The following is a 25,838-nucleotide window of genomic DNA, read 5'->3' on the forward strand; positions in this document are numbered from 1 at the left end:
ATAACTTTCCAGTGCCATGGATGAAATCGCACCATTTCTGCAGGTTATTTAGTGAGGTTATGTGCTGCCAGCAGCAGCAACCTCTCACACACTTTCCCGGCCTCGCTTATAGAGCCGTGTTTGCATGTTTCCCCGTTATATGCGCGTCTTTTTTATTCAGTGTTTAAACCCTCATACTTTAGGGAAGCGAGGCTGGAAGAAGATAAAGTCTCCTTTACTGTTGGAAGATCTAAGGGATGATAAGGTTGATTCAGCGTTTGGACGGAGTAGCTGACTGTTTTGGCTGACTCAGTTTTACTGTTTATATTTTACTTGGCATAAGTAAGTGATTGACTGAGATGTGGTTTAGTTTGTGCTTAAGAGGATTGTGCTTTTATGGCCCCTGCTGAAGTGCACCGTCTAGGGCCTGGCCAAGTCATTTATCTTAACAGCATTTCTTTTTTTTAAAATATTTATGATTTAATCTAGTTAAACAAGAGGAATAATAATAATAAAAAAGACCTATAAACAGAATATTTTAAGTGTTTTTGAGCTGATTGCCTGAAGTGAGACAAGTTTTTTGGAGTGACTGCTGCTGAGGACATTTAGGAGAATTTAGAGTTTACTTTTGTCATTTTAATTGGCAGCTTTATAGCTGAGATTATGTTAAAATAAGCTCTGCTTATTATTTTATTGCCTCTCTAAATGGATAGTAATACAATTCACCCTCAGAAGGATTATTTAAAACTACAATCCACAGCCTTTAAGGAAAAAAAAAAAAAAAAAGCTGACTGGCTATGTGAAATAAATGGTTGTATTGTGACATTTGTGTGTTGGAGCAGAGTTTTACTGGCCCCGTTGCAGCGCAGACCTGAAATGTGGCTCCTGCAGAGGAACACCGGCGGCATAGATACGGAGTAGATTTCTGTGGTTTCCTATACCCTGCTTTGCCTGACTGCCTTCAAAAAGAACAATGTGTGGTTTAACTCTTCAAAAGCCCGCTTAAAAGGGGGCTGCTTATGCTTATTTAATGTGACATTTTAATGAGCCGAAAAAAGATAATTCAATGTTTCCACTTCTCACTTAGAGGAGCTATAATTTGCGATGATTTCCAAATCATTCAGACCGTTTACATGCATTCCTACATGCAAACAGAGCAAACTTTAAGGAATTATTGTAATTTCTTGCAGAATAACTGTGGTATGATCTGGGCAAAGACTCGGCCGGTGTGGTAGGAAATTCCGGTTGCCAGTTCTTCTATAATAATTTCTTAATTTTTTTCCACAATTAAAAACATTAATTTATTTACAGAAAAAAGTTTCATAGCTTTAATGTGATCATTTACAATTTATCTATTGATGATTCCAACGGCGTCGTGCAAATAAATTCGTGGAAAAAACATTCTACTTAAACAAATCCCAACCTTTTCTAAAATAAAGGGTTGATGTGTTAAAATATAGTTTGAAAAAACTGAACAATTTTAGCTTAAAGCTTATATTTGAGAAGTATTTTAACTTTATGAACTGACCTTAAATTTTTGTGAATGAAGCAAATGGCTTTAAAGTCTCAACCTAAACTTTTAAATGAGTATAAAAACTTTTTTTTTTTTTTACTCCTTACAAATACATTTCCTACTATTGATTTAGGTAATATGTCGCCTTCTCTTCTGTTGGTGTTTTTATTGCTTTTCACATACACGGCTTGTATATACAAGTGTGTGTGTGTGAGTGTATGTGTGTGTGTTTCTGGTTAATAGGAATCTACTTAACTTCCTATTTTGCAACTCCATCCCGGTCAGCCTCCCAGCTTATCCCTCTTCTTAGTGGACATGGGATAAGTTTGCAGTGGAATGTGGACAGTTTGATAAGAGAAATGCAACTGCGTGGGGCGCATGCTCTCTGTCCCAGCAGCTACACGGGAGTCCTGCCTGGGAAATAAAAGCAGAGCCGGGAGTTCGTTCTGTTGCAGGGCTTTGTCCTATTATGCTCCTTTCAGTTGATGTAAACTGTAAAATTTTCTTGTCATACCTATATTATGTCCTTAAAAAGGCAGGCATGTGTAGGAAGTGTGCGGCCGCTGCCAGTCACACGCTGGCGGCTTTTTATTTGTGCTCTGACTTCTCCTCTGATTAATATAACCATCAGAATAAACTCATATTTGTTCTATGTGTTTGATGACATGAGTTTTTGATTGCATATCTCTCCCCCCCCCCTCCCTTCTCTCCTCACTTGTGTCCCTCGGATGCTCCAGGATGAATTTCATCCCTTCATCGAGGCACTTCTTCCTCACGTACGTGCCATTGCCTACACGTGGTTCAACCTCCAGGCCAGGAAACGCAAGTACTTCAAGAAGCACGAGAAGCGAATGTCCAAGGATGAGGAGCGCGCGGTGAAGGACGAGCTTCTGAGCGAGAAGCCCGAAGTGAAGCAGAAATGGGCGTCCAGGCTGCTGGCCAAGCTGCGGAAGGACATTCGGCAGGAGTACCGGGAGGACTTTGTCCTCAGTGTGACGGGCAAGAAGCCCCCGTGCTGTGTGTTATCCAACCCGGACCAGAAAGGCAAGATCCGCCGGATCGACTGTTTGCGGCAGGCCGACAAAGTTTGGCGTCTGGACCTGGTGATGGTCATCCTCTTCAAAGGCATCCCTCTGGAAAGTACAGACGGCGAGCGCCTGGTCAAGTCTCCGCATTGCACCAACCCAGCACTTTGTGTCCAGCCACACCACATAACAGTATCGGTCAAGGAGCTGGACTTGTTTCTAGCATACTATGTCCAGGACCAAGGTAGGTTCCAGCTCTCGCTGTGTGTGTGTGTGTGTGTGTGTGTGTGTGTGTGTGTGTGCGCGCCCATGTACGTGTTGCACTGTGTGTGTGTTTGTGTGAATGCACGTGTGCGAACGATGGCTTGGCAAGGTCAGGGGTCACATGTGTTACTTTTTGGCAGCCTCGTACAGACTGGCTGAAGTCACCACTGTGTTTGCCAGACAAATAAACATCAGAAACGTGAGCAGTGGCGCTGGATAAACACACTTAGATTTTTTTTCTCTTGAAGCGAGACTCATTACTAAACAAAAAGAAAATGTGTTTTCACTGCTGAACTTTTCCATTTTTTCCCATCAACTGTGTCTTTGCTGAACTGTAATTCAGCAGCTCATGCTCTGACATTATTCACTTGCTGTAACTCTAACAGGATATGCATTACCATGTATACACACAGCTACACAGGACTGTACAGCTGAACACACACGCACACACACATTCTGTACATCTGGAATTTAGATAGGGACATTTCTGGAGAGTTTTTCCACTGTTTGAATTTAAATGAACCCACAAGAGGTTTTATTTTGGTTTTATTCTGAAGCTTTTGGTATTAAAGGAGTCCTGTAAGTCCACAGTATCCAGGTTTTGCATTTTTAAAATGAACATTTGAAGACGTGTTTAGTCCCCAAAGTGTCCCATTATTTTACCAAAATAGCAAATTATTATTATTTTTTTGATAATTAAAATCAGTTTTAAATAATTTCTAAATATATTTGTAATTGTGAGATAATTTAAGATTTTAGTTTTCTGTGTGTGATGTGTGTGAAAACCACTCAGTCACATTTTTTTTATTCCTGAAAAGCTGGTTTTTGTTTGATGAAAGACGTTTTGTGTTTAGTGTGAAGTCTGAGTCATGTGTTCGTTTTTTGTTTTTTTTAATCCTGCTATGAAAAAAAAAAAAAAAAACAGGTTTGAGAAATAGGTTTTGACTTGCTTTTCTACCCCCTTTTGAAACCCGTGTGATCACATTCGACAGACGAAAGATGACTTTTTTTGCTTCTATGCAACGTAGATAAAGATTATGTCATCTCAGTGAGACAGCTGAAATTTTGTCCAACACAGAAAATTTCAGCCAATTATTATCACTTTAAATTCTTCTTGAAAAGCAGCTGGAAGGTTTTTCTTTTTTACTCCTCATTTCGATGACAGAAACATCCAGTTTTAATCTGACACGTCACCGTGGGGAAACTGTATTTTAGCAAGATGCTGTAAACTTGCGAACCGAGGCGTTCAGTTGCACATTTTTATCCCAACCTGCTCACTAGATGAGAACGCAAGCTGTTGCAGCATCTAATAAAATTTCACTTCTTTACGTCTCACACGTCTAAACTTCCTCCCTTTATCTGCTGACACCACAGGAATCCTCCCTCCCCCCCTCCAAACTTCCCCACTACAGTATTCCATGTTGAAAATTCCCCCGCATTAAATCTGTTGCAGCAACACTGAATGGCCACCAATAGAAACGCTGCTATTGAGTGAGAAATGGTGGTATAGCTAGCTCATTATCATCAAATCCTGACCGCCATTTTGTGTTTGATAAGTGCCAGGGAAAGCAGAAGGCACAGCACAGAGACAATAATGGTTGCCACTGGCACCGGGGTTGGCATCAGACCCTCTTTTGTGTCTTTTGTAGGATGCCACCGCTTCTCTAGTTTGCATCTGCTGCATTCTTTAAAAAAAAAAACCAAAAAAAAAAACGCTCAGTGCCAACTTGAAAACAGTTCTTTAGTGTTTTTTTTTTTTTTTTTTTTTCTTTCAACAACATACACCTTTTAAATGATAAGACAGAGTTTGTGTTAAACGTAACGTACAGTTTTTTTTCCAGCAGCTGATATCTTAGAAAAACTGGTTTGCCAAAAGAGAGGAGCAAAAGAATTAATAAGAAGGTTGGTGATTTTCTGCTTGGGTGGGATTAGGCAATGTTTCGTGGATCCGAGTGTGTGTTTAGCATTGCCTTTTAAAATTTCAACTTAAAAAAAATCATGTTGATGATTTTTTTTTTTAACTTATATATTCATTTTTAGGTTCTTGCAAACCAAAGCGTCTTCTTTCTTTCCCTCCCCTTTCTTTAAGTTGCCCGAGCGGTGCCCAAAACCCAGACAATGCAGCCATATTGTGGTAGCGTGCAGTGCGGCGCCATTTTGTTTCACACCGTGCCAGGGAGGCAGGCAAATCACCAGCAAACGGTTGTTAGAGGTTCGGAGGTTGGCATCAAACTCTCTTTGTCTGCTTGCAGCATGCCTTTGATTCGTTGGTTGGCATCCGCAATGCAGTGGGCACATTGGAAAGTTTTTCGACGGTGGCAGAATGGAAGCCGCCGGCTTTGTTCTGCTGCAACTGCACGAAACAAACAAACATACAAAATCGGACACAAAGAAACTCGCAGTCGGCTCAGCCTGAAACAGAATCCAGCGAGAGAAATGAAAGTGTACGGATGGTGTTTTTTTTTTTTTTTTTTAATATCGCTGTCCGTGTCCTGCTGTCTGGCAGAGGCTCAACTCTGCTGTGAGGTGTAATCAAACCGTTGTCATTTTTTTTCTGTCTGTATTTACTCAGCTCTTTATTTATGTAAGAAAAAAAAAAGTCAAGCTCAGAGTACACCACCCCCCCCCCCCCCCCCACCCCCCCCCCCCCCCCTCCCTGCAACCCCGTTCTCTGTAGGTTTCTGCCTGAGAAAGGTCGGTGGGTTGGCAGCGAGCGTCCTGGGTGAATTTTGAGAGGGCACTCATCCCCCTTGTTCTGGGACACAGAGGCGTTTAGCCAATCCAGGGCTGTAGCACCCATGTGCATGCCCAGATGAATGCCCGCTGGGAAGTAGGCTTTGGGATGGGGGGATAGGGAGTGGGGGGTTGTAGCATCCATTGTGCCAACTGGCAGGCCGCGTTCAATACAGGGCCCTGGCTTCTCACAAATACACACACACACACACATTGCAGTAGTACGCTAATGCACTGTTTCATCCCAATCAGATAAAACAAGATGTGCAATGTTTTCATTTTTGCTTTGAAACATCTCCACACCTGCATTCATATTTAGCATATCTAGCTTGACAGCTTGATGGAATAGTTGCAGCAAGGCGTGTAGATACTCTCCGTGTCGTGACATGCTGGAATACTGTAAGCCTTGTTCGTGTTTGCCTTTTGTTAAGCTGCTCATTACTATTTATTCAACGATTGTAGGGATGCAGGGAAATTCTTAGGTCTACATTTAGATGTCTTGCTCTTGATTATAAAAAAAAAAAGAGATTTTTTTTTAAGTTTATTAAATGAGGAAAAAGCCGAAAAGTTGGTGTATTTAAACAGTGTTTATTAGTAGATGTTATAGAAAGGATTTGTTGCACGTTTCCCCTCAAACGGCGCTCTTTTTCGAAATGGCTAGAAAGCATCTGAGCGGTTTTGGAAAATTTCCTCATAAGCAGAGACAGAATAGGATTGCTGAGTTAGTCCAAAGGGAGACCAAAGTAGTCAGGGTCAAGCAGCTTTCCTATTACTCCTGCGCTGAAAGTTAACACGGCCATAAAACATCATTACCTTGACTTTTTTTTCCCCCCTCAGTAATGTAACTTTTTTTTTCACACCGTCATGATAGTTTGAGGAAATGGATGGATTACCTTGCAATACAAGCTGACATGTTAATGGAGACCTTGTTTTACAATCGGCAGACTTAACCTCTGCCCCCGGGGTCGGGACCTTTGCAAAGAGATGTGGCAGGGTGTCCTCTGAAGTTTAATTGAGCAAAACAGATCGGTGAAGACTCGCCGTCACAGGCTCGGGGCACGTGGAGGAGGAGGAGGAGGAGGAAGACTTTTTGTCTGCGGTGGTGGTGGTCAGGGGAAGTGATGGTGGTGGTGGGGGTGGTGGCTCATAAGCCCTCCTTGTTGACCTCCTCAATCGGGGTCAAACCACAGCGGTCGAAGGATCACTGGTGGTCTCTTGGCAACTGTTTGTCTCCGCTCCCCTGCTTTAGCTTCTGGTGTAGCTGGTGGTCTCTTGGTTCACTGGTCTAAATGAGGGGGAGTAGTATGCAGCACTGTCACCCTCCCATACCCCTTCACCCCCCCCTCCATCCCACTCCGATCCCTTTGACTTGGATGGTATCTTCTCAACCGGCCATTGCCCGCTCGCCACGCTGCATGTGTTCGCTGTTTGCATGTTGTTTTCCGCCTGGCTGCCTCAGAGTCTTTGGTCTGGCTGTCGGTGTGGAGGTCTGACCTTCTGGGTCACAGTGGAGGTCTGTGACTAAGCACAACATCTAACCCTCCCTCCCTGCATCCCCTTATCCTCCTCTGCCATCAGGAATCACCACTGCAGCATGCTGCCCAGCCAAATGACTCTCTCACTCCTGCTTTCTCCCGGTTTCTTTTTCTTTTTCTTGCTCCCTGGCTTTCCCTCAAGCCCGAGACTGCAACCCATGACAGCTGTCCCAGGCCCAGGCGTTCGGCCAGAAGAACGGTGGCTGGGTTTATGCCAGAAGTGTGAGACAAAAGTTTTTGTTAGCAGAAAGCATTAAGGGCACTACTGTTTGACTCTTTTGGCTTAAGTCATGTTAATAAACTCCTTTTTAATTTTTACTTTCTCGGATGAGCTGATAAGGAAAAGATCTTGGAACTGGATATTTTGGAAGCTGGAAAGACTTATTCTTGGGGAATCAGTGTAATAGTGAACATTCAGTTAAAAAAAACAACAAAGAAAAGAAAAAAAATACTCAGCACAATGGTGAGCTACGCATCCCAGGAAGAGCCATATAGAAAAAGTCTTGACAGTGAACTGTACAACCCTGTGCTTAGCTTCTTTTCTGTCTTCCTTATTAGTATGCAATAGAGCCTGCGGTGTCTAGCTACCTCTCTTTCAGAGCCATAACCTATCGAACACATTCTCTCAATCTAATCCACTTAGAACTCCCTCCCAGCTTCACCGCTTGCCTTATTGATTTCCGCTTCCCACTAAATGTCTTCCCAATCCTTTTTCTCTTAACCCGGGAGCTATTTATGTTTTTGCATTGCGGTCTTTCTTTCTTTCGTCTTTTTTATTTTTTTTCTTTTCTTTCCCGCTTTCTTGCCTTCTTGTTTTGTTTCTCTCCTCTTTGCCTTTCTCTCCGGGATCGGTGGATGTTTGTGATCTCCATCTGACTTTGCTCGGCCCCCTCTCCCCTCCTGCTCTTTCTGAAACATCCAACCTGGGTGCAGTGCAGCCAGGTTGCCTGTGCTCAGTGTGAGGCTTGTGTTATTAGCAGCGGGGCTTTGCTCAAGCAAATACCTCAAGGCTTAAACAGGCCGTGTTACCTCCTTAGCCCTCTTTTGTGTGCCATGTGTACATAAATCTCCATGGAAACAAGGCAACTCGGAGCAGAGGCCACAGAGAAATGTGGATGCTTTCTTTTTCGACTAAATTTACAACTCCCTCTTTCGCTCTGCTACAGTGTGTTTAATTTGCTTGGCTCACAGTTTGCACTGTTGCATCCGTCAAAAAATGAAACTGGTTCTTTCTTTGGCATTGTAAGCCACAGGCGTTGCATTGTAAAGCCTTTTTTTTGTGTGTGTATTTCAGCAGGAGACTCAGTTTTTGTTTGTGGTTACTGTCGGTGAAGGACTGCACTTTGTGTCATTAGTCCACGGTTAAGATCTCAGCCTCTCTACACTTTCCCAGGCTTTTAGGGAGGACCCCAAATGCATTTCAAATCCCCCCGAGGCCACTTGACTGGAGGACCGGCACCTCCCACTCCCCCCCCCGGATAAATTTCCCAACCCCCTCCAAACCATGTCTGCCAGTCCTACCAAATGAAGACAAATGGGTACATTCACCCCCTGTCCCAATCACTACACCGTACCTCACTGTCGTGCCTTACAAAGTACACCCTCCTTGCTGCCTGAGCTTCTCCATCCAGTGACTGCCCGCTCTTCCTCGCCATCGCTTTGGCGTAACAGATAGAAAAAACTTTGTTCTGTCCCATCTGCCTGCAAGACTGATCATGTAAGACAGCAGGATCCTTGGTGAAAAGGAGGATAAGAAGCTTCAGACAAGAGACACAAAAGTCTTAGATAGAGAATTCGGATGAGGATGTTTTTTCCTCACATTTTTTTTCCCAAGTCAGTCAGAAGAAAAACACCCTCAAGTATCCGAATGAGACTTTCATGCAAAAGCCAGTCCTTTTTACCCAGGATGGAGGCTTGTGAACGACTAATGAAGGGGTGAGAAAATGGGAAGGGGTAGTAGGTGGGGTGTTATGGGGGAACTTTGGGCAGGGACAGACAATCACAGTGGTTGCCCAGGAGACACTGACTTCTCTGTGCAGCACCCCCCCCCCCCCTTTCTCTACCCTTCTTTGCCCCATCAAAGTCTTTTCAGTCCAGACAGGGCCGATCAGTGGCCCAGAGTGATGGTTGTCTCTTCTTTTGTCTGGGGGTACAGTACGGCCCATCACTGTGACGGCTCGACAAGACCTGAGCGAGACAGAAAGAGAAAGGCCCGCCATCGCACTGCTGTGCAAAATGTACTTTTGGGTGGGCATGTTGTTGTTTGGGCTGGGAGGGGGCGCATCCCCCAGAGGATTTCTTTCTAATGTCAGTGCAGCAGGTCAGAGAGGGGATGTGGTGTCTGGGGCTTGGGAATGGCGTGCTTGGGACGGATTCATCAGCACCCCATTGAGTTGTCAAAGAGTTCAGAAGAGTTTCACTCCTCCCTCACATATGCCACGTTTATTTCTCAACAAACACAAACAAATGTTTAAAAAAAATGTTAAAGTGGCAGAAAACACCTTTCATTCGCTGAAATAATTTATGTTCCTCCATTGAGAATTTAGGATTTTTACCGATCCATTCAGTTCCAAAAGCAGAAAGGACTTGTTGTCACCAAACCAGCAAATGTTGCAGGTTTTCCACACAACAAAACAAAAGCGCCATCCCCTCTTATTGGAAATAATTCTAAATGAATATGTGAGAATTAGATTTTTGCCATGTAATAAAAACAACATTCGCAACCCGCAACAAAGTTAAACCATAAAATTTAGATTTACTGTTAATCATTTCAAGTATTCCCTTCGGCATGGCTGAAAATTTCATTAGATGTGAATTTAGATATTTGAATAACTTTTAATCAATTGCAAACACTGTGTGAATTAAGCAATGGTTAAATCCTTTGGCCAGTGTTTGACTGTGTGGACTCTTGTGTTTAAAGCGCACTGCAGTGCTAAAAGCCTGTTATTTTTTACTGAGGGGAAGAACGCTGCTTGTTACCATGGTGTCTTCTCAAAGCCTCTGTGATCTGGCTCCTGATAACTTGAATTCTTCCCAAATTGGACTCCAATATCTCCACTGGCGCAAGGTTTCAGTTGGTATTTTGGCTCCCATGACTATTTAGAAACACCACTTAGATTTAATATGTAAATGCAAAAAAAAAAAAGAAAAAAAAAAAGAAACACTCATGTGGAGGCACATGTTTTCACACACATACCTTTTGACAAGTGCTTGCAAAAACTCACTGAATACACACACTTATCAGGTTATTACTCACCTGCAGTTGAGTGTGCGAAAGACTGCATTTAGATTCAGTGGGAAGCATATCCTTCAACATCTGCCATGCAAACATTGAAAGTGAGAGTCCCTTAAAAGCTTGTTCCAGATTTACCAAGTCTAGATTGTAATTAGGCTTCCAGCATGTGTGCATACCTACAACTAACAATTACATTGCGGATTCCTACCAAAAAATAACTCTACCTCACCACTCCTCTCATAATGAGGCAAGGAAATCTGGCTAACAAAAGATTATCAGGCTTTAACAGTAACTATGTGTTTTCCCACTCTTGCCCGTCTCAATAAAACACAGACCCCCGTCTAATTTGAGCTGTGCCCAACTGGGCTGTGATGTAAGAGCCAATCTTCCCTCGTAGTTTTTTTTTTAACAGAACTGTTACCAACTTGCGGTCTGGCATCTACTCGGCTTCTCTTTTTGAGAAGTTATGATAATAACCTTAGCTGACCTACAGATGGCTAAATGAATAATGCTCAGCCTCATCATCTCTCTCTATGGGATCCCAGCTGAGTCTGCCCGGTGTTTCCCAGGAACATCTTCATCTGCTTAAACGGGTCTGTTCTGCAAACTTCTCAGACTCCCAGACATTTTTTCCCTTCCCCTTTTTTTTCTGTAAAACTTCTGGCTGTAACTTGGGGTTGCCATGTGCGTCTTGTTAAAGGCAGTTATGACAAATGGCAGCAGCTGTACAAACTAATCTCTCTGTAGCTTTCACACATGGCGCCCAATTAACAATGGACCACTGTGGGGCCCTAATCCATGGTGTAGCCATCCTCTGGTCCCACTTGCCGAGCCAACTGCCCCAGGAGACTCTTCTCGTATGTGCTTCTACTAGCCGGGCTTTAACTCCATTCAGATGGGAGCTGGTGAACGCTACCTTGGTTGGAGATGTGGTAGCCATGTTGTTTGTTTCCATGTTGGAAATCCTGGTTTCTGACCATTAAGAGTCTGAGTTTTATATGTCACATGCGAGTGTTTTGTGATATAATTACAGCCAGAAAACACTCTGCATCTGCAGGCAATATGTACAGTACATTTGAGTGTCATCAATACTTAATGTATGCAGCTAAAATGCATGTGTGCGGATAAAGTTAGATTTAGCTTTGTGATTGGTGAACAGAGAGACATGAATAGTGGTTTTGCACATGTATGTCTGTTTGAAGGATGTAGCTTTCCTGTTAGTGGATGTGATTCCTGTTGGATGATAAACGGCTGTTTCTTGAGGTCTCTGCAGAATTCAGTGTTATGGATTTAATTTAAAGCAGTACAAAATGTTTTTTTTTTTTGTTTTTTTTTTACTACTTTTGCTGTTTTATAGGATAATATAATTTATGACATAAAGGGAATAGCAGGGTTAATTAATAGTCCTTCTTAATCTTGGAATTATCCCAACATTCCAACTCACATCCACAAATCTACTTTCCAAGGAAAAAGTTTCAATTTGTCAAATCCTCCTTTCTGTTCATGTCAGCTGTGCTTTGCTAAAACTAATCTTCTGTTCATTTTTAGATTATAATGAATACATCCAATAATTAAATACCAAAGACAACATTGCTTGGATAGAAACCAGCCTTTGCTGTTGTTTCAGCATCGTCTTCACCCTTACCCAAAACAAAACTGCAAACGGGGAGTTTGAGACTCAAAAGAAGGGTTTTAAAAGGTCGACAGCCATCAGGAAAACGATGCGGGCTTCTGCCAAATCTATGACATGAATGAAACAAGTGGATGAAGGAAAATGAAAATGGTTGGGGTGTGATCTCTGGCATGCAGAGGAAAACCAGTGCCAACTATTATGAATGGGGAAACTGCTGCTGAGCTAATGAAGAAAAAAAAAAAAGAAAAACCTCAAGTATTTTTTTTTTTCCTCATCCACCATCCAAGAATAATTAAGCACGGGCAGGCCTTCTGCTGAGGGTGGAGAAAGCCACAAGACACTTGACTAACATCTCAATACAAAGAAGAACTGTGACACACAAAGAGGTTGGAGGTGGTAAGTGGAGCAAAACAAGGTTTCCAGTGGACAATGTGATAGTTTTTATTACTTATTTTAGATCATAGGAAAGGTTTAATCAGCATGTTATACAAAAACTTCAGGATGTTTCCCACTACATTAAACATAAATGCTTTTGTCATTTCTAGTATTTCAGACTGTGTCCTACTCAACTGTGGACACATAACGTAGGCATTTAGAGATGGAGCTTTACTTTCCAGCACTTTCCAGTTGTCATGCTTAGTGCTGAATATTTCAGTGGATTCAGGGAATTAAGAAAAAAAATTATGTTTTTGAACAAAAATGTTTATAAAAATTGGTTAGGCTTAAGTTGTTGTTTTTTTCCTTTTAAATAAAGATTAGAAGTTTTTTTTTTTTTTTCTTTTTTTTTTTTTTTTTGCACCTTTAAAAATGTCTTAAGTTTAATTTATGGGAGAAGGCAAAGATATCCCCTCATTTTAAAAATAGTATTCTTTGGACTTTAAAAGTTTTAGGAGAATCTGGACATTTTTAAGTAGATGATTTAAAAAAGTTAAATAAAAATAATGTTTTATTTCAGTTCTGCTTTTAAACGTACCGTTCTTTATGTATCTCTCCCAGTTCTCTCCCATGTAGGCATGATGACATGATGGAAAGAGCAGAACGGGGGGCCAGAAGTAAGTTTATATATAGGACCAGACAAGGGTACAGGCCATGACACCAAGCAGAGGCGTTGCGTATCCCATGCACAGTATCACGTACACCACAGTCCATAGTGATAAGGACTACAGTATATGTACCATATGTAGAAAAGAAAAGAAAAGAAAAGGACTGTTAATGATGCATGACGGCCAGGGCTTCACGGTGCCGCTGGGATTAAACCTAGAGGAAGGTGCAGAGGCTAATTACAGGAGGTAGACAGTGTGATTAAACAAGGCAGACTGTAAAGTCTAAATTTTGAGTTGTAGTTTTTTGTGTTCTGTTTACTTTTTTCTCACGGAGAGGCCCCACAGGCACAGACATTTATTTTAATCCGTTTAACTCGCCCTGCAGCCAAGATCAGCTATATTGTATTTGTTTTACCGTTAAACCTTTAGTTGTTGTTTTTTGGTAATCCCCATCTTGTATGCCACAAACGTCACCCAAAGGCTGACAAAACCATGCGCCGCTTGGAGGAAAACGCTCGAAAACAAAAATGTGGTTTTCCCCCGTTTGGGCAATCAAAGCAACCTTATCAGTGATCAACATATTCACACCCACAGACAGAGGAGAGAAGAATGCCCCATTGACTGATGCTGCCTCCCAGGCTGGTCGCGTTGATCTCCTGAAGAAAAGACCTCTGTCACTGGTGGACCCCACACTCCTCCAAACCGCCTCCCTTCTTCCCTCCATATATGTCTCAATACTTCTTAAGAAGAGGAGGGAGAGCTGAGGAAGGCTGCATGTGTGTATTGTTAAAGTGCTGCCGGGAGACTATCCCATGCTGGTAGTGTGTGCGCATGGGGTGGGTGGGGGGGTGTAAGGTTGTGTGGCTGAAAGACGGAGCCGTCACCTGCCAGACTGCTGGAATGTTAATGCCATGGCTCTGATAATTGGATTTTGTACACACCGTCTGCGAAGAACGTCCAGCAACTTTCCCCCTCTTATTGTTCGACCCAGCCCTGGACCCTCAATAGGGCTTGTCTATGTTTATACAAGCACTCACGTCTCAATAAAGACTGTTTACAATGTGTGTGTGCATGTGTGACTGAGTGTGGTGCTGGACTTCTGAATCACAGCGCAATTGTGTGTGACAGGGAGACGGAAAATGAAAAGGCGCGAGTGTCAGCTTATCAAAAGATATTAAGAGATTTGTAAGGACTTAAAATAGGATTTAAGCAGTATTGCAGGAAGATTTTTTTTTTTTCCCAAGATTTTTTTTTTTCCAAACCCCTTTAGCTGAACCTTATGCCAACTATTCATCCCAGCACATTAAGACCATGAATGCATGTTCAGAAATTCACACAGAGTCAAAAAATAGGCACACCCACTCTAATGTCAAAGGTGAAAAGGAAGCCCTCCCTATTGGTGGAACATGTGCGAGGCGTATACTGTACATGATCTCAGATCATTAGGGAAGTTATGGCTCTTGTTTGCATTGGGGCGGGGTGGGGGGTGAGGTAGAAGAGGGGGGATTGCTGGAATCAGGCCGGGAGCTGGGAGCTGTGACGCGGTCATTTCCCTCTCCCTGGCCTCCCATGCTATTTCCACCCAGGCTGCAGCGACTTGATCTGGTTAAACGTCCCGGCTGCACTGACCTGAATTCCTCATATTCACCTCAGAAGACCCTTGCCTTCGCCAACCAGCCCTTTTCTTTTTTCTTTCCCCGACTGTCTTTCTGTGCACTGAGCATATGCTTTGTTTGTGTTTAAAAGTTCCTTCCTCTATAGAAGGAAGCTGCATTTGAAAGAAGTTATCCCTTTTCCAGCTGTAATCCCTCACAGTGGAGCTGCAAGGAACAATGACGGAGGTTTTTCTCCTGGCAAAGTGACTTAGTGTGATGAGATAAACAGCCTCTAATTGTATTTAATCAGTGTTAAAATAAGGCATTTGGAACAGTTACTTTGGTATGTTTACCAAACAGCTGTTGAGAGGATCTTGTTTTATTTTTTTTTTTTCTACTCCCACGATATAATGGCTTTGGTTTGCGGGGAAATAAAAGAGGCGCTGCATTAACTTCTGCATGAATTTGTATTCATGTTGCTTTCCTCTGGTACAGAAATAACACCGTGAAAAATCAGCTTGGGTTCAGTTTAGAGTGTGATTTCATTACATTTGGATTGCTTTTCTATTTTGTGTCATTGCGAAAGTCTGCCACCTCTTTTAGAAACGCAATCTACAATTACAGTTCATTACCCAAAACATGGTGTTTATTCCTACATATCTTCAATTAAGCTGTCAGGATTTTTGCCTGTACAGAAAGTTAAAGAAGCTCATTTTGTGGTGAAAAAAAAAAATGAAACCCATTTTTGTGGTAAAATATATCCACTGTTTATAGGAAGAGGAGCAAGTAGGAGCCTTGCATGTATCTCCGCTGTCTTGCTCTTTTCCCCTTTAACCTGGCAGTAGTGAGCTGTTGCATAAACAATGGTCTGGACAGCCACCTTTGGGCTATTGTAGCCTTCCACACGGCTGAACTCTGGCCAAGTGGATGTTGTTGCAGGAGACCGCCCTGCAGCCAAACACACAAGCCAACCAGAGGCGTCCATTTCTGGAGGCGAGCACTCAGTCGACGATACCATAGGATATTAGCGTGTGACAGCTCTTGGATCGTGTGAAGGAATGTGATTTTGATATTTAAACAAAGAGGCGGTGACGTGAACTGGCCCCGACGAGCAAAGTAATGCAAATGCGTAGCTAAAAATTGAAACTCAAGCCACTCTTTGGATTTGTACATGTGACTTGATGTGCTGCCTGTGTTTAGTATTCATAATGAGGTGTTGCAAAATGCATGCTCTCCGCATATCTCGCTCGGCTCACCCACCACCTGTATAAACAACAGCGCTATTGCGAAACGGTTCCAAGAAAAGGCTCTTCCCGGGCTTGTTGTCAGAATGAGGTCAGTGTACACTACTCTTTTTCTCCCTCAGTCTCTCATTTCCCTCCTTTTTTTTTTTTTTTTTTTTTTTTTTTTTGCCTCTCTTGCCTCGCACTAGTTAGACTTTGTCCTTTCAGAGCACAGAGGAATAAGGTCACAAGAGTGTCCTCAAGACACACACACAACTTAAATGTATGAGAGCCAACAAAAGAGGTTTTTTACACTCCACAATCACTTCCTGTTTTATATAATTTTGACAGCAGGTAGAAGGTGTGTGAGCAATGATAGAACTATTAAAGCAATCAGAGCGTGAACGTCGGGTAGTTCTGACTCACTGTTGGATCCAGAAAGTGGGATTCTAACGTCATGACATCATCTGAACCCTATGCCGATCGTTTTACTCCATCCCTGCACTAAACCGCGCTCAGAGACGTAAAAGGAGTTCACATGTATCATATGCTTGCAGCCGAAGAAGCCGCTAATCCACCCCCCACCTCACCCCACCCCTCCAAACGCTGTACTCCCAGGGGCACTGGTGGTGGACCGCGTCGTGTCTGGAACACTGTAACAGGATCTCCAGAGAGGAGCACAAAATGGGTGCTTTGTGTCCAAGATTTGTCCAGACAAAGCCAGATAAGGAAACTCAACAAGGGCGAGAAAGAAGCTGCCTCTGTGACTGGAGCACATAACCTTTCATCTAGGTCAGGCAGCCAGATCGGGGCAACAGCAGCACTGGTCTAAAGATCCGCGGTGAGGTTAGAGGTGATAAACAGAATTCTGATGTCATTCCTATGATCGGATCAGAAAGTCTTCTCTTACTCCAGAAGGGGTTGTTCCAATGTTTCTGGATTCAGTTCCTCCTCTAGCGTTATGCATGCCACAGTTTGGGGACTTGCTAGCTGTTGCCTCATGACTTATTAATATTTTCAGGCTTCTGGTGTAGTAAGGAGATATCTGGGAAACCAATACCTGAGCCAAGATTTACTCTCCCCTGCACAGGTCATTGTTTAAATATAGATACATTTTGAATGAGCCAATAGAAAGATAAATCCCAATGAGATGATAGCTAACTGCACAAACACATACACACACATGTATATTATCAAAAAAAAGTTAAGAATAATTAACTTTTGGGTGAAATTGATCAAAAAAAAAAAAAAATCATAAAGTGGTAATTCTTAATCTCAAACCATTTATTGAAATAAACTGCAACATAAAACATCTCAATAACTTGTCATGTGTTTGGATGATAAAATGTGAACAATATGATGAAGAGTGCTTTGCATCCCACACAGTATTTACCTGCGTGGATGCTTACCGTTACTGATCAGTATGTTCAGGCTACAAGTGGGAAACACAAGGCACTTCTAATAAATGAAAGATTGGTCCTTATTGGTGCATTTGGAAGATATCAGATTATGAAATTGAGCAATAAACTAGTCTTTCCCAGCCTAAGAACATAACTAGGATGGAAACATCCTATCAAGGAAGCATAGAAGAGTTTGGTAAAGCACCTGTGGAATGCAGGTCAAAACATAAACCCACCTCCAGTGATAGACTGGCGACCTGTCCAGGGTGTACCCTTCCTCTCGTCCAATGATTGCTGGGAGAGGCTCCACCTCCCCCGTGAACCTTAATTGGACCAAGCAGTTAAGGAAAAGACTGACTGATAAACCCTCTGGTATCAAGAAACCTTGCCTGAAAACTAGACTTGCATTTGTAGAGGTTGGACCTGTTAGAAAGATGTTTAACCTTTTTCCCAAACTGATGGTCAAGACTAATTTTGATTAGAAAACTTTACACTTGACCTGTAAGAATTTTCTAATTGTGCCCCTTTTTATTGACCTTTCACCACATTACATTTACAAATTACTTCCCAGTATTTAGAGCCAGAACAGTTTGGTTGACTCCTCATTCTGCGGCTATACACTGATTGCAGCGGTGGCCTGCCAGAGCCCAATTCTCTAGGCAGTCATAACAAGACCCATACACGTCCGCCCATAACTGTGACTAGCCCCTAGGGCTGTGTCTGTCTCCCTCTGCCCACATCGCACCGCATGTCCCAGAGCAATCGATGGAAGGGGGGGGTGTGTGCAGAGCTGGTTAGCTGCACGGACCATATGTGTCTGCAGACCACAAAACGCTGAAGCCATTACTTGGCCCACTCTCGCAAAATTAGAAGCAGGAGCCAGCAACAGCAGCAGAAAGAGCTTGTTTTGGCTGAACGTTTGGGGGCAGTGCTACAAAAGTCATGCTGACTTGTTGACTGCAGAAGGCTCTCAGTGATGACGCTTGTCCATTTCTCAATGATTCAACTTCACTACTTGCGTCTGCATGTGTGTGTGGTTATGGAAGAGCTCCACTAATACTGCATTTCAGATATTCTAGCATTTTATCACAGCAAATTAAAAAAAAACAAAAAAAAAAACACCATATGTAGGAATATTTAACATGTGCTGAAACACGACTAGAGTCTCATGTTCATGTGGTATTTATGGTGAAAGATTGCTTCCACTGCCATGTCATTGTTGGCTGCATTACCCTTCATTTCCAGCTTCCTTAAACATTGTTGCTGCTAGTTGTTTAGCAGTAAACAAATACATTAGTCCGTGGTATGGTTTTATATAACACATGTGTGATGACTTGTGCAAAATATGATCATTTATATAAAATGACCACTTTTATAACTTTTCATGTGATTCAGACAGCTGGTGGCTTTAATAGGTGAAGTTATCATTAACAGGCTTGTTACTTGCCAGACTGTATTTTCATATGTGTGCATGTTTTAGTTAGTTTTTTTTTTTTGTTGTTGCTTTTTTTTTTAACTCATTTGCTGTACTTAACTGGGCTGAGCTAGTAGCCTTCATTTTGGTGTCATCCTGGGTCATTTTGCTGTAAAAAGGAAGATTTACACTCATCATTCCTGAGCCTCAGTTCCCTTGTTTGGCTTGTAATGTATTTATTTATTTCTCAATATAGTCCAACGGCGGGTGTTCCTAGGATAAGGGCCCATGGAGAAGACTTATCTCCAAGCGCGCGTCTGTCATCTGCTGCTGCAGACAGAGCGCTCTTTCATTCGCTCTGGTGAAAGAGGGTTCAGAGATTTAAGGGCCCGCATTGTTTGTGCTCTGCGATGCTTAATCACTTTTGATTGGACACCATATTATAACTTGGGCTCTGGTCAGGAGAGAGGCTCTTCGTCTAAACGAGAACGCTTCTTCCTCAAAAAAATGAAGCGCCGCCGCCCCACAGGGTGACAAAGACAAAGCCAAGAAGACGGAGCGAAGCCAAGAGAAGGATCAGATCAGATAAGATCCTGAGTGGAGTGAAAGTTAGCGCTTAGTTACTAACAATGCTACTTGCACAAGTCTGGCTGATTTTGCACATGAAAAAAAACCAAAAAAACTTTTCAAGCAGCACATAGGTTTAAAGGTCCTGCTGTGTTTCCTCCAGTTATCTTTCTTTTAGTTTAATGAGTAAGATGGCAGCTTATTTCTGAAGTGCTTTACTTTCCCACACCCCCTTTTGACTGCTGGAATGATTACACATCGTGTTTACATATTCCATAGAACACTGTAACAGAGATAAACCTCTCCTGATGCTTATCCCCTCGCCACAATGTGGAAACCACTAAGATATAATGTAAACCAAACACTGCAGCTGCCCTTTCATGTCTCAAGTGCCAGTTGTGCATGCTGAGCGAGAATTTTGAGAGCCTGGTTTTAGGTGGCATCGGTTAAATTGATAAAAAAAAAAACAAACCATCATACTTCTGTGTTTTAATGATCTTGGCAAGCTGCTTTCAGAACTGTATTACAGTCTTTTTTTTTTTTTTCTTTTACATGAAGGGATATTGTGGAGGTAGTTCAGCAAAAATGTTTCCCAACAGTGAGCCAGCTTTTCTTTCAGGATCATCGCTTGTTCTGGTCTGTGATAAACATATATTTACTTTTGGGAATGACTGTTTGTGGTAAGGGAAAGGAGGTTTGATATGATATGTAATTAATGATCCGCACATCAGCACCAGAGCTGAGGGTGGGGTGGTGTGTTTTGCTTACCATAAAGTAGGTTGTGGGATTATACCGAGGGGCTGCACTCGGAGGACTTCTTGGCATTAATTGGTCTGACTCTCCTGTGGGGCTCCAAGTATTGCTGTCACTCTGCTCAGCAGACTGTGGTTTGTGCATGTTATCACTCTTAAAGTCCTTCGCAGTAAATGTGTCACAAGCAAATTGCATCAGCCTAAAAATACCCTCACATCGTATCATGTTGCTGAGCTTCTCGGGCTCAGGGCTCCCAGGACCCACTGCTCTATTAGTCCCTTCAGTCAGGAACCAAGTTCAGCTCAAACCAGCGATGCAGTAAAATGTTTTGAATGTTGTGCCATGCGCTCTTGAGAGTTGGAGGATGAATTTCAGAGAAATAAGCTCTGTGGTCTTCCTACCTAGACTCCACCTTTGCTACACCAGTGAATACTGGATATGAGGGTAAACACTTGCTGCAGGGCTCATGCTAACCGGTTACAAGGACTCGCAATGCTCATGCAAACACATATTGCTGTACTTTTACACTTGCGTTTACAGAACGGACTACATGAGAGTTACACAGCATTACAAAACGATGACATCTTCATAACGAGAAGTTATCCGTCAAGTCGAGTCAGATTGCTTTGCACTTTGCTCACATGCTCGCTGCTGGAGTGACTCCAAAGTGATATAACTCCGCTTTAAAGCTTATCCATACACAACATGCTTTAGCTTCTGCTGCTTTTCAAGTGAATTCGCAAAAAGTTGCCGTTGATGTCACAGCTTTGACAGACTTGCGTTCTCTTTCGGCTTCAAGTCGTCCCCGTGAATCCAAAACTAATCCACCAAGTGGGAGCTCATCCCTCTTAATTTGTTTGCCTGCTTTACATCCATGGAGATGTTCTCCAGCGGCATCTAAGCCATCACGTTGACAACCCCAAGTGGCGTCTAATACTCCGACTGATTCTCTTCTATAGTTGCTTTGATGCTCCTTTTATTATGTCGGATGAGATGGGGAGGGGGGGTGGTATTTCTTGTTTACAAAAGAGGCTCTGATAAAAGCCTGAGTGTGCAAAGCTGAACTTGCAGTCTGCTGCTCGGCCACTTGGGCAAAGCCGAAGCCCTCTTTAATCAAGACACGAGAGTGACCCACTTCATCTCATGGTAATTTGTTTTTGGAAAATTAACTAAGATTGATTGGGAATAAATGTTTTTGGACTTCTTTAATATGCATATATAAAAGATGAGATGGGCATTGAAGCTAACTATGCATTAAGTCCTCTGTGTCTTTTTGCTTTTATAAACCCCTTGAACCCCGTTTTTCACAGCCACTCTGTTTGTCTAAAAGCAGGCCTAAGCTGTTGTAAAGCAAGGAAGTGGCTTTTTTATGAGGTGCTAATGGCCTGCTAATTCTTGGAGAAAGGCAAAGTGACCAATTCATTAAGCTGAGTGTTTACTACCTGTTGCCCTTTGACCCCTGTGCTGTCAGGGGTGAAGTCAAAAACCGAGCTGTTTCAGCCCAAGCACCATGTTTCACATTCTTGTCAGGCATGTTTGACTCTACGGTCCGAGATGCTGTTTACCATCACACCTGCTAAATGATCTGGTCCGTATCAGCAAGCTGGAGATCGAATTCCAGCCATGACTGTGACATGAGACTATCGTCACAGTGACGTTTCATGCAGACATAAAACTGCACTTAGTTTCCACCTCCATAAGCTTAAAAGTTAAGGGGGTGACTTTGCATGACTCAGCACATCTCTGACAGTAAAAAGTTAATGTTTACGTGGAGAGTTGTCTTCACACCGTGCAGGTGCCGTGAATCTATCATCTTTCCAGCTTTATGCCATTACCATCCATATGATTCAATTAGCTAATAGCCTTGCATCTCCCCCCCCCCCACTCAGATGTGTTTACTAGCCTTTGTTGTCTTTATGATTTCCTGCGGTGAATTGTGCATAAATAGCGGTGGATAAGACTAGAGGTGATTTAGAGGCCTCTTGACATTGTGACGAGCCCAGGCGGTTGCTTCCTACCTTTGTGTGATCGAGGGGCTCAGGGGTGCGGCAGCGGATACATGGCCCAAGTCCTGGCAGCCTCCAAGGAGGGAAGGAAACCTGGTGTCAAAGGTGGCTGCATGCTGCTTCTGTTATCTGAGCAGCATACACTTGCTGTAATACTCAGTAATGCAGGCTTGATGCTTGAGGTTGTGTTAGACGTAATGTTTTTCATTCTCACGTGGTTTAACATGTATAGGAAGCTGTAGATGTAGTATTTGTCGCAACAAAAGCAGCAAGGAAACAGGGTCTGCACGTGAACTGCTGCTGCTGCTGCATGCTTTCTTTCTCCTGCTCCTCTCCACACAGGCCTCTCCTGTAACCTTGAGAGAAGCCTGCGCAGGCCCCCAAGTTCAACGAGTGCATGAGGCATATTTTCGCTGAGTGTGCTTGGACCGCCCCACTAACCCCCCCTCACCCCAGCTACCCCCCTCCCTCACCCTAACCCTCCCTCCTCACCATACATGCAGCTTTTTTTTCCCCCCTCCTCCTAAAGAGGACTCCCTGTAGGCCTCGCCTTTCACAGCGCCTGCAAAGGAAATACATTATGTGTAAAAAGAATTCCATATGGTGTCATACGATCTGTGTAATTCTCTCTCAATTGATAAAAAAAAAGTCACCTTGTGTGCACAATTCAGGCCTTTGTGAAAGGTACTGTAGCTCCTGTACTGTATGTCCTGCACCGAAACATTCATTCTCTTTGTCTTTCCACAGTTAAAATATGCTCTGCAGCTCCTTTTTCTTTTTCTCCTCCCCCAAATACTTACACTTGACAAAGATGAACTGTTTAGAGAGGAGGACCTTATGAAAATAAGCAGTCCAACTAGCTTAACTGGAAAATGTTGTTTAAAAAAGAAAAAAATAAAAAAATAACGCTTCCCTCTTCCTTGATAAATACCTGAAAGTCAGTTGCAGCCAGTTCTCTGAAGGAGTGGCTGACATCAGCTGGTGTAGTTTACAGTGAGGCCTGCAAGCTTTTTGGCTTAGGTTGAGAGTCTGTGGCAGTCCTACGGTAGGCCCGTTCCAGGTAAGCCCTGCCAAGTTCAAGTGGCTTGGACCAAGCCCTGCACCACAAATGGGAAGTGTTTCTGCAGGGGCTGCCAACCTTGCGAGAGCTGTGACTGCAACAAGCAAGTTACGCTGTCAGTGTCGGTGAACAGATAGTGTTTTCTACATGCACATGCACATCCGAGCAGGCCCTCAAGAGGAGAGGAAAAAAAAAAAAAACTTTGGCAAGGACACATGTATATATGTAGAAGCTTGCCAGGAGGGGGATTACAGAGTGTGCTCCAGTGGTGGCCCTTTGATGTTCCTTCCAGTTCCCATGATGCAACACTATGGCGAGTATCAGGAGATTATTTTTATGACCTTTAAACAGATTGCGCACCAAACTCAGAGCAATTACTATTTGGAATGACTTAAATCCTTAAATAATTTCAGGTTCATTTCTTTCTAAATGTGTTTATAACTACATTTAAATGACAGTCAACACATTTTTAAAAATGTGGCAACAGCTTCACAGGAGGTTCAAGGGAAGGCCATTGTTAGTGTGAGGACGTGTTCTGGATATTTTTGTGCTTGAACCAGTGGTGATGGTGGTGTGGGGGGGGATGGACGCTCGTGACAAGTGAGAGAATGCAAACATGCATTTGTTCCTTGCAGCATAGAGATGAACCTCCCAGAAACACGAAACATAAACAGAGCAGTCCTGCTGGCCATGCTTTGCCTTCCTGAGCTGAAGCGAGGCAGAACAGGAACTACCTCAGTTATCCTGCCGCATTTACCCCAACCCCATCACAGCCCTCCAACCCACCCCTGATCTCTCCAAGTGAACTTTTGGCATCTCAGATAAAGTGAAAACAACATGCTTGGATGGGTGGAAAGCAGGGATTGTTAGCGCTGGCTGTGAGGCGGGTGTAAAGGCCCCTGCAGTGTGGCCCTGAGCGGACAAATCCTACCAGGCCGAGGAAGTGGAGGAAGGAGTGCTGGGAGTTATAGCAAGGGGTGGGGGGGTTACAGAGAAAAGCGGCAAAAGGGGAATTCCTGTTCCTGAGCTGAGAAGTGATGGAAAAAGTGACTGCTAGATCTCGCTTGTGCTGCTCTGTGTCAAAACAGCCGAGCGCTGCCGTCATCTGTGCAAATATTTCAAGAGATTATCGTTGGGGAGCCTCGTGGGAAAGACTGAAGCAGTAAGGACAGCAAGAGTTAAAGTCGCTTCAACAGAAAGCCCGTCCCTCTTAACATTATCAGAGAAAGAATGTAATCACAAAACCGCAATATTCAATACTCCCGCAAACAAACAGAAACCTGCCGAGTGAGGACTGATGACACACGTCTTTGTTCTGCGTGTCTTCCCAACGTTTTGGCAACAAACCAGAAATAATATCAAAACAAAGACTCTTTGCATGTCGACCTAAATAGCAAAGGAGGACCAGACATGAGTCCATGCTTGCTGTACACCTTTGTTTCATGCATTGTGTTCCTATAACCACAATTTGCAGTGTAAATTTGACTTAGCAGTGTGGATAGCAGTTTTGCAAGGGAAATTCTAAGTAGTATTTATTTATTCTTACTTTTTTCTTGTCAGTGGTTATTGTGCATAAAATCAGAATAAATTATTTGTTCAGTATTAATCAAATCCTTTACAAGTTGGCGATGCAATGCTTTTTGGCCATGCGGCCACCTCTATGGATGCCATGCTTTGCTGTGACATTGTTTATGGCTCTCAGACAACAGAATCTGAAATTAATTTAGCGCCTCTCCTCTTCCCACTGTAAACTGGCACTGTGCAGCCAAACCACATGTTGTTATTGCTGCAGTGGCAGAGAGGTCTGCCCCAGCAGGCCTTAGTAGCAGAGAGCAGATTTGTTGTCTGTTTTTTTGCCAGGAATGTGGAATTGAGTTCACTCTGGCTCTTTCTCTGCTTGGCTCGTAACATCTTGCTTAGTGTGCACTTTTCTGTATCATTTATACATCACGCACATGTGGCGAGGCAAAGGGAAAACTCGGTTAAACCTGCGAGATTAGATTTATGTGGTGATACGCTGGAAGACAGAGATGTTTTATGGTTTTCCTGTGCTTTGTTGTGTTGTGTGATCTGATGTTGACTGTATACCTTCTTTGGTGTTAGATTGGTGGGTCCATGAGGAGCAAAGAAGATGGGCCGTTGCTGGATGGCTGCCAACGCCCTGACCTTGTGGTGGGCGGAGGTGGCCGTCACTCTTTCTTGAGTTATGGGAGAATGTTTTATGATCCTGTTTTATTCAAACCCCTGCCCTCCATCTGACTATGACTCACCAAATGAGCATTTACCCATTCTAAAAGAATTCCCAACACTTTTATATTCGTTGTTTATGTAAAACAGCTTCTACAATTTAACCCCCAGCCTAAAAAGCCTCTTTCAATGGACTTGTGCCAATGGAGACACCAAAACCCACTCCCCCAATGAACCCTCTTGCCCCTGAGCCTCTATCCCCTCGATGCTTTGATTCGTACCAGCTCTGGCTGGGGCCTCTGAAAGCCCTGTCTCCAGGCTCATTAACAGGAAAGGAGGGGTTTTACTGGCCATGCGGCATGCAGCCGGCTTTTAAACCACCAACAAACTTTTCAGTGGGTCTGCTGCATCTGAACAACTTCAACCCTAAAGAGTCATTACTGTTCAAGAGCAGGGAGTTTCGAAAGATGCAGGGAGCATTAGGCTTAAGGCTCTTACAGATTTGCGAGAATGAATAAAACTTTGTGGTGAAAACGTAATCCACATTTAGCCGGAGATACCAGGGTTTTGCGACCTACTTGAAATAGGAATTACATTATTATAAGTAAACAAGCCCCGCAAATCTACTCTGCCCTTCAGTTCCACTTGTTGTTGACTCATTTTCTCAAAGAAC

At 43.1% G+C, this 25,838-nt stretch overlaps 1 protein-coding gene across 10 annotated transcripts in view; it reads left to right on the top strand.

Annotated features, from left to right (window-relative positions):
- Positions 1–25,838, top strand: part of LOC306769433 (nuclear factor 1 B-type-like) — a 71,900-nt gene that overhangs the window by 9,666 nt on the left and 36,396 nt on the right. For all 10 annotated transcript variants that reach the window (XM_079258027.1, XM_079258035.1, XM_079258029.1 and 7 more), the window contains exon 2: positions 2,230–2,761. In XM_079258027.1, the coding sequence (XP_079114153.1) occupies positions 2,230–2,761 (532 nt within the window). The remainder of the gene's footprint in view (positions 1–2,229; positions 2,762–25,838) is intronic.

Source organism: Telmatherina bonti (assembly GCF_933228915.1).
Source record: "Telmatherina bonti genome assembly, chromosome: 18".
Classification (NCBI taxonomy): domain Eukaryota; kingdom Metazoa; phylum Chordata; class Actinopteri; order Atheriniformes; family Telmatherinidae; genus Telmatherina; species Telmatherina bonti.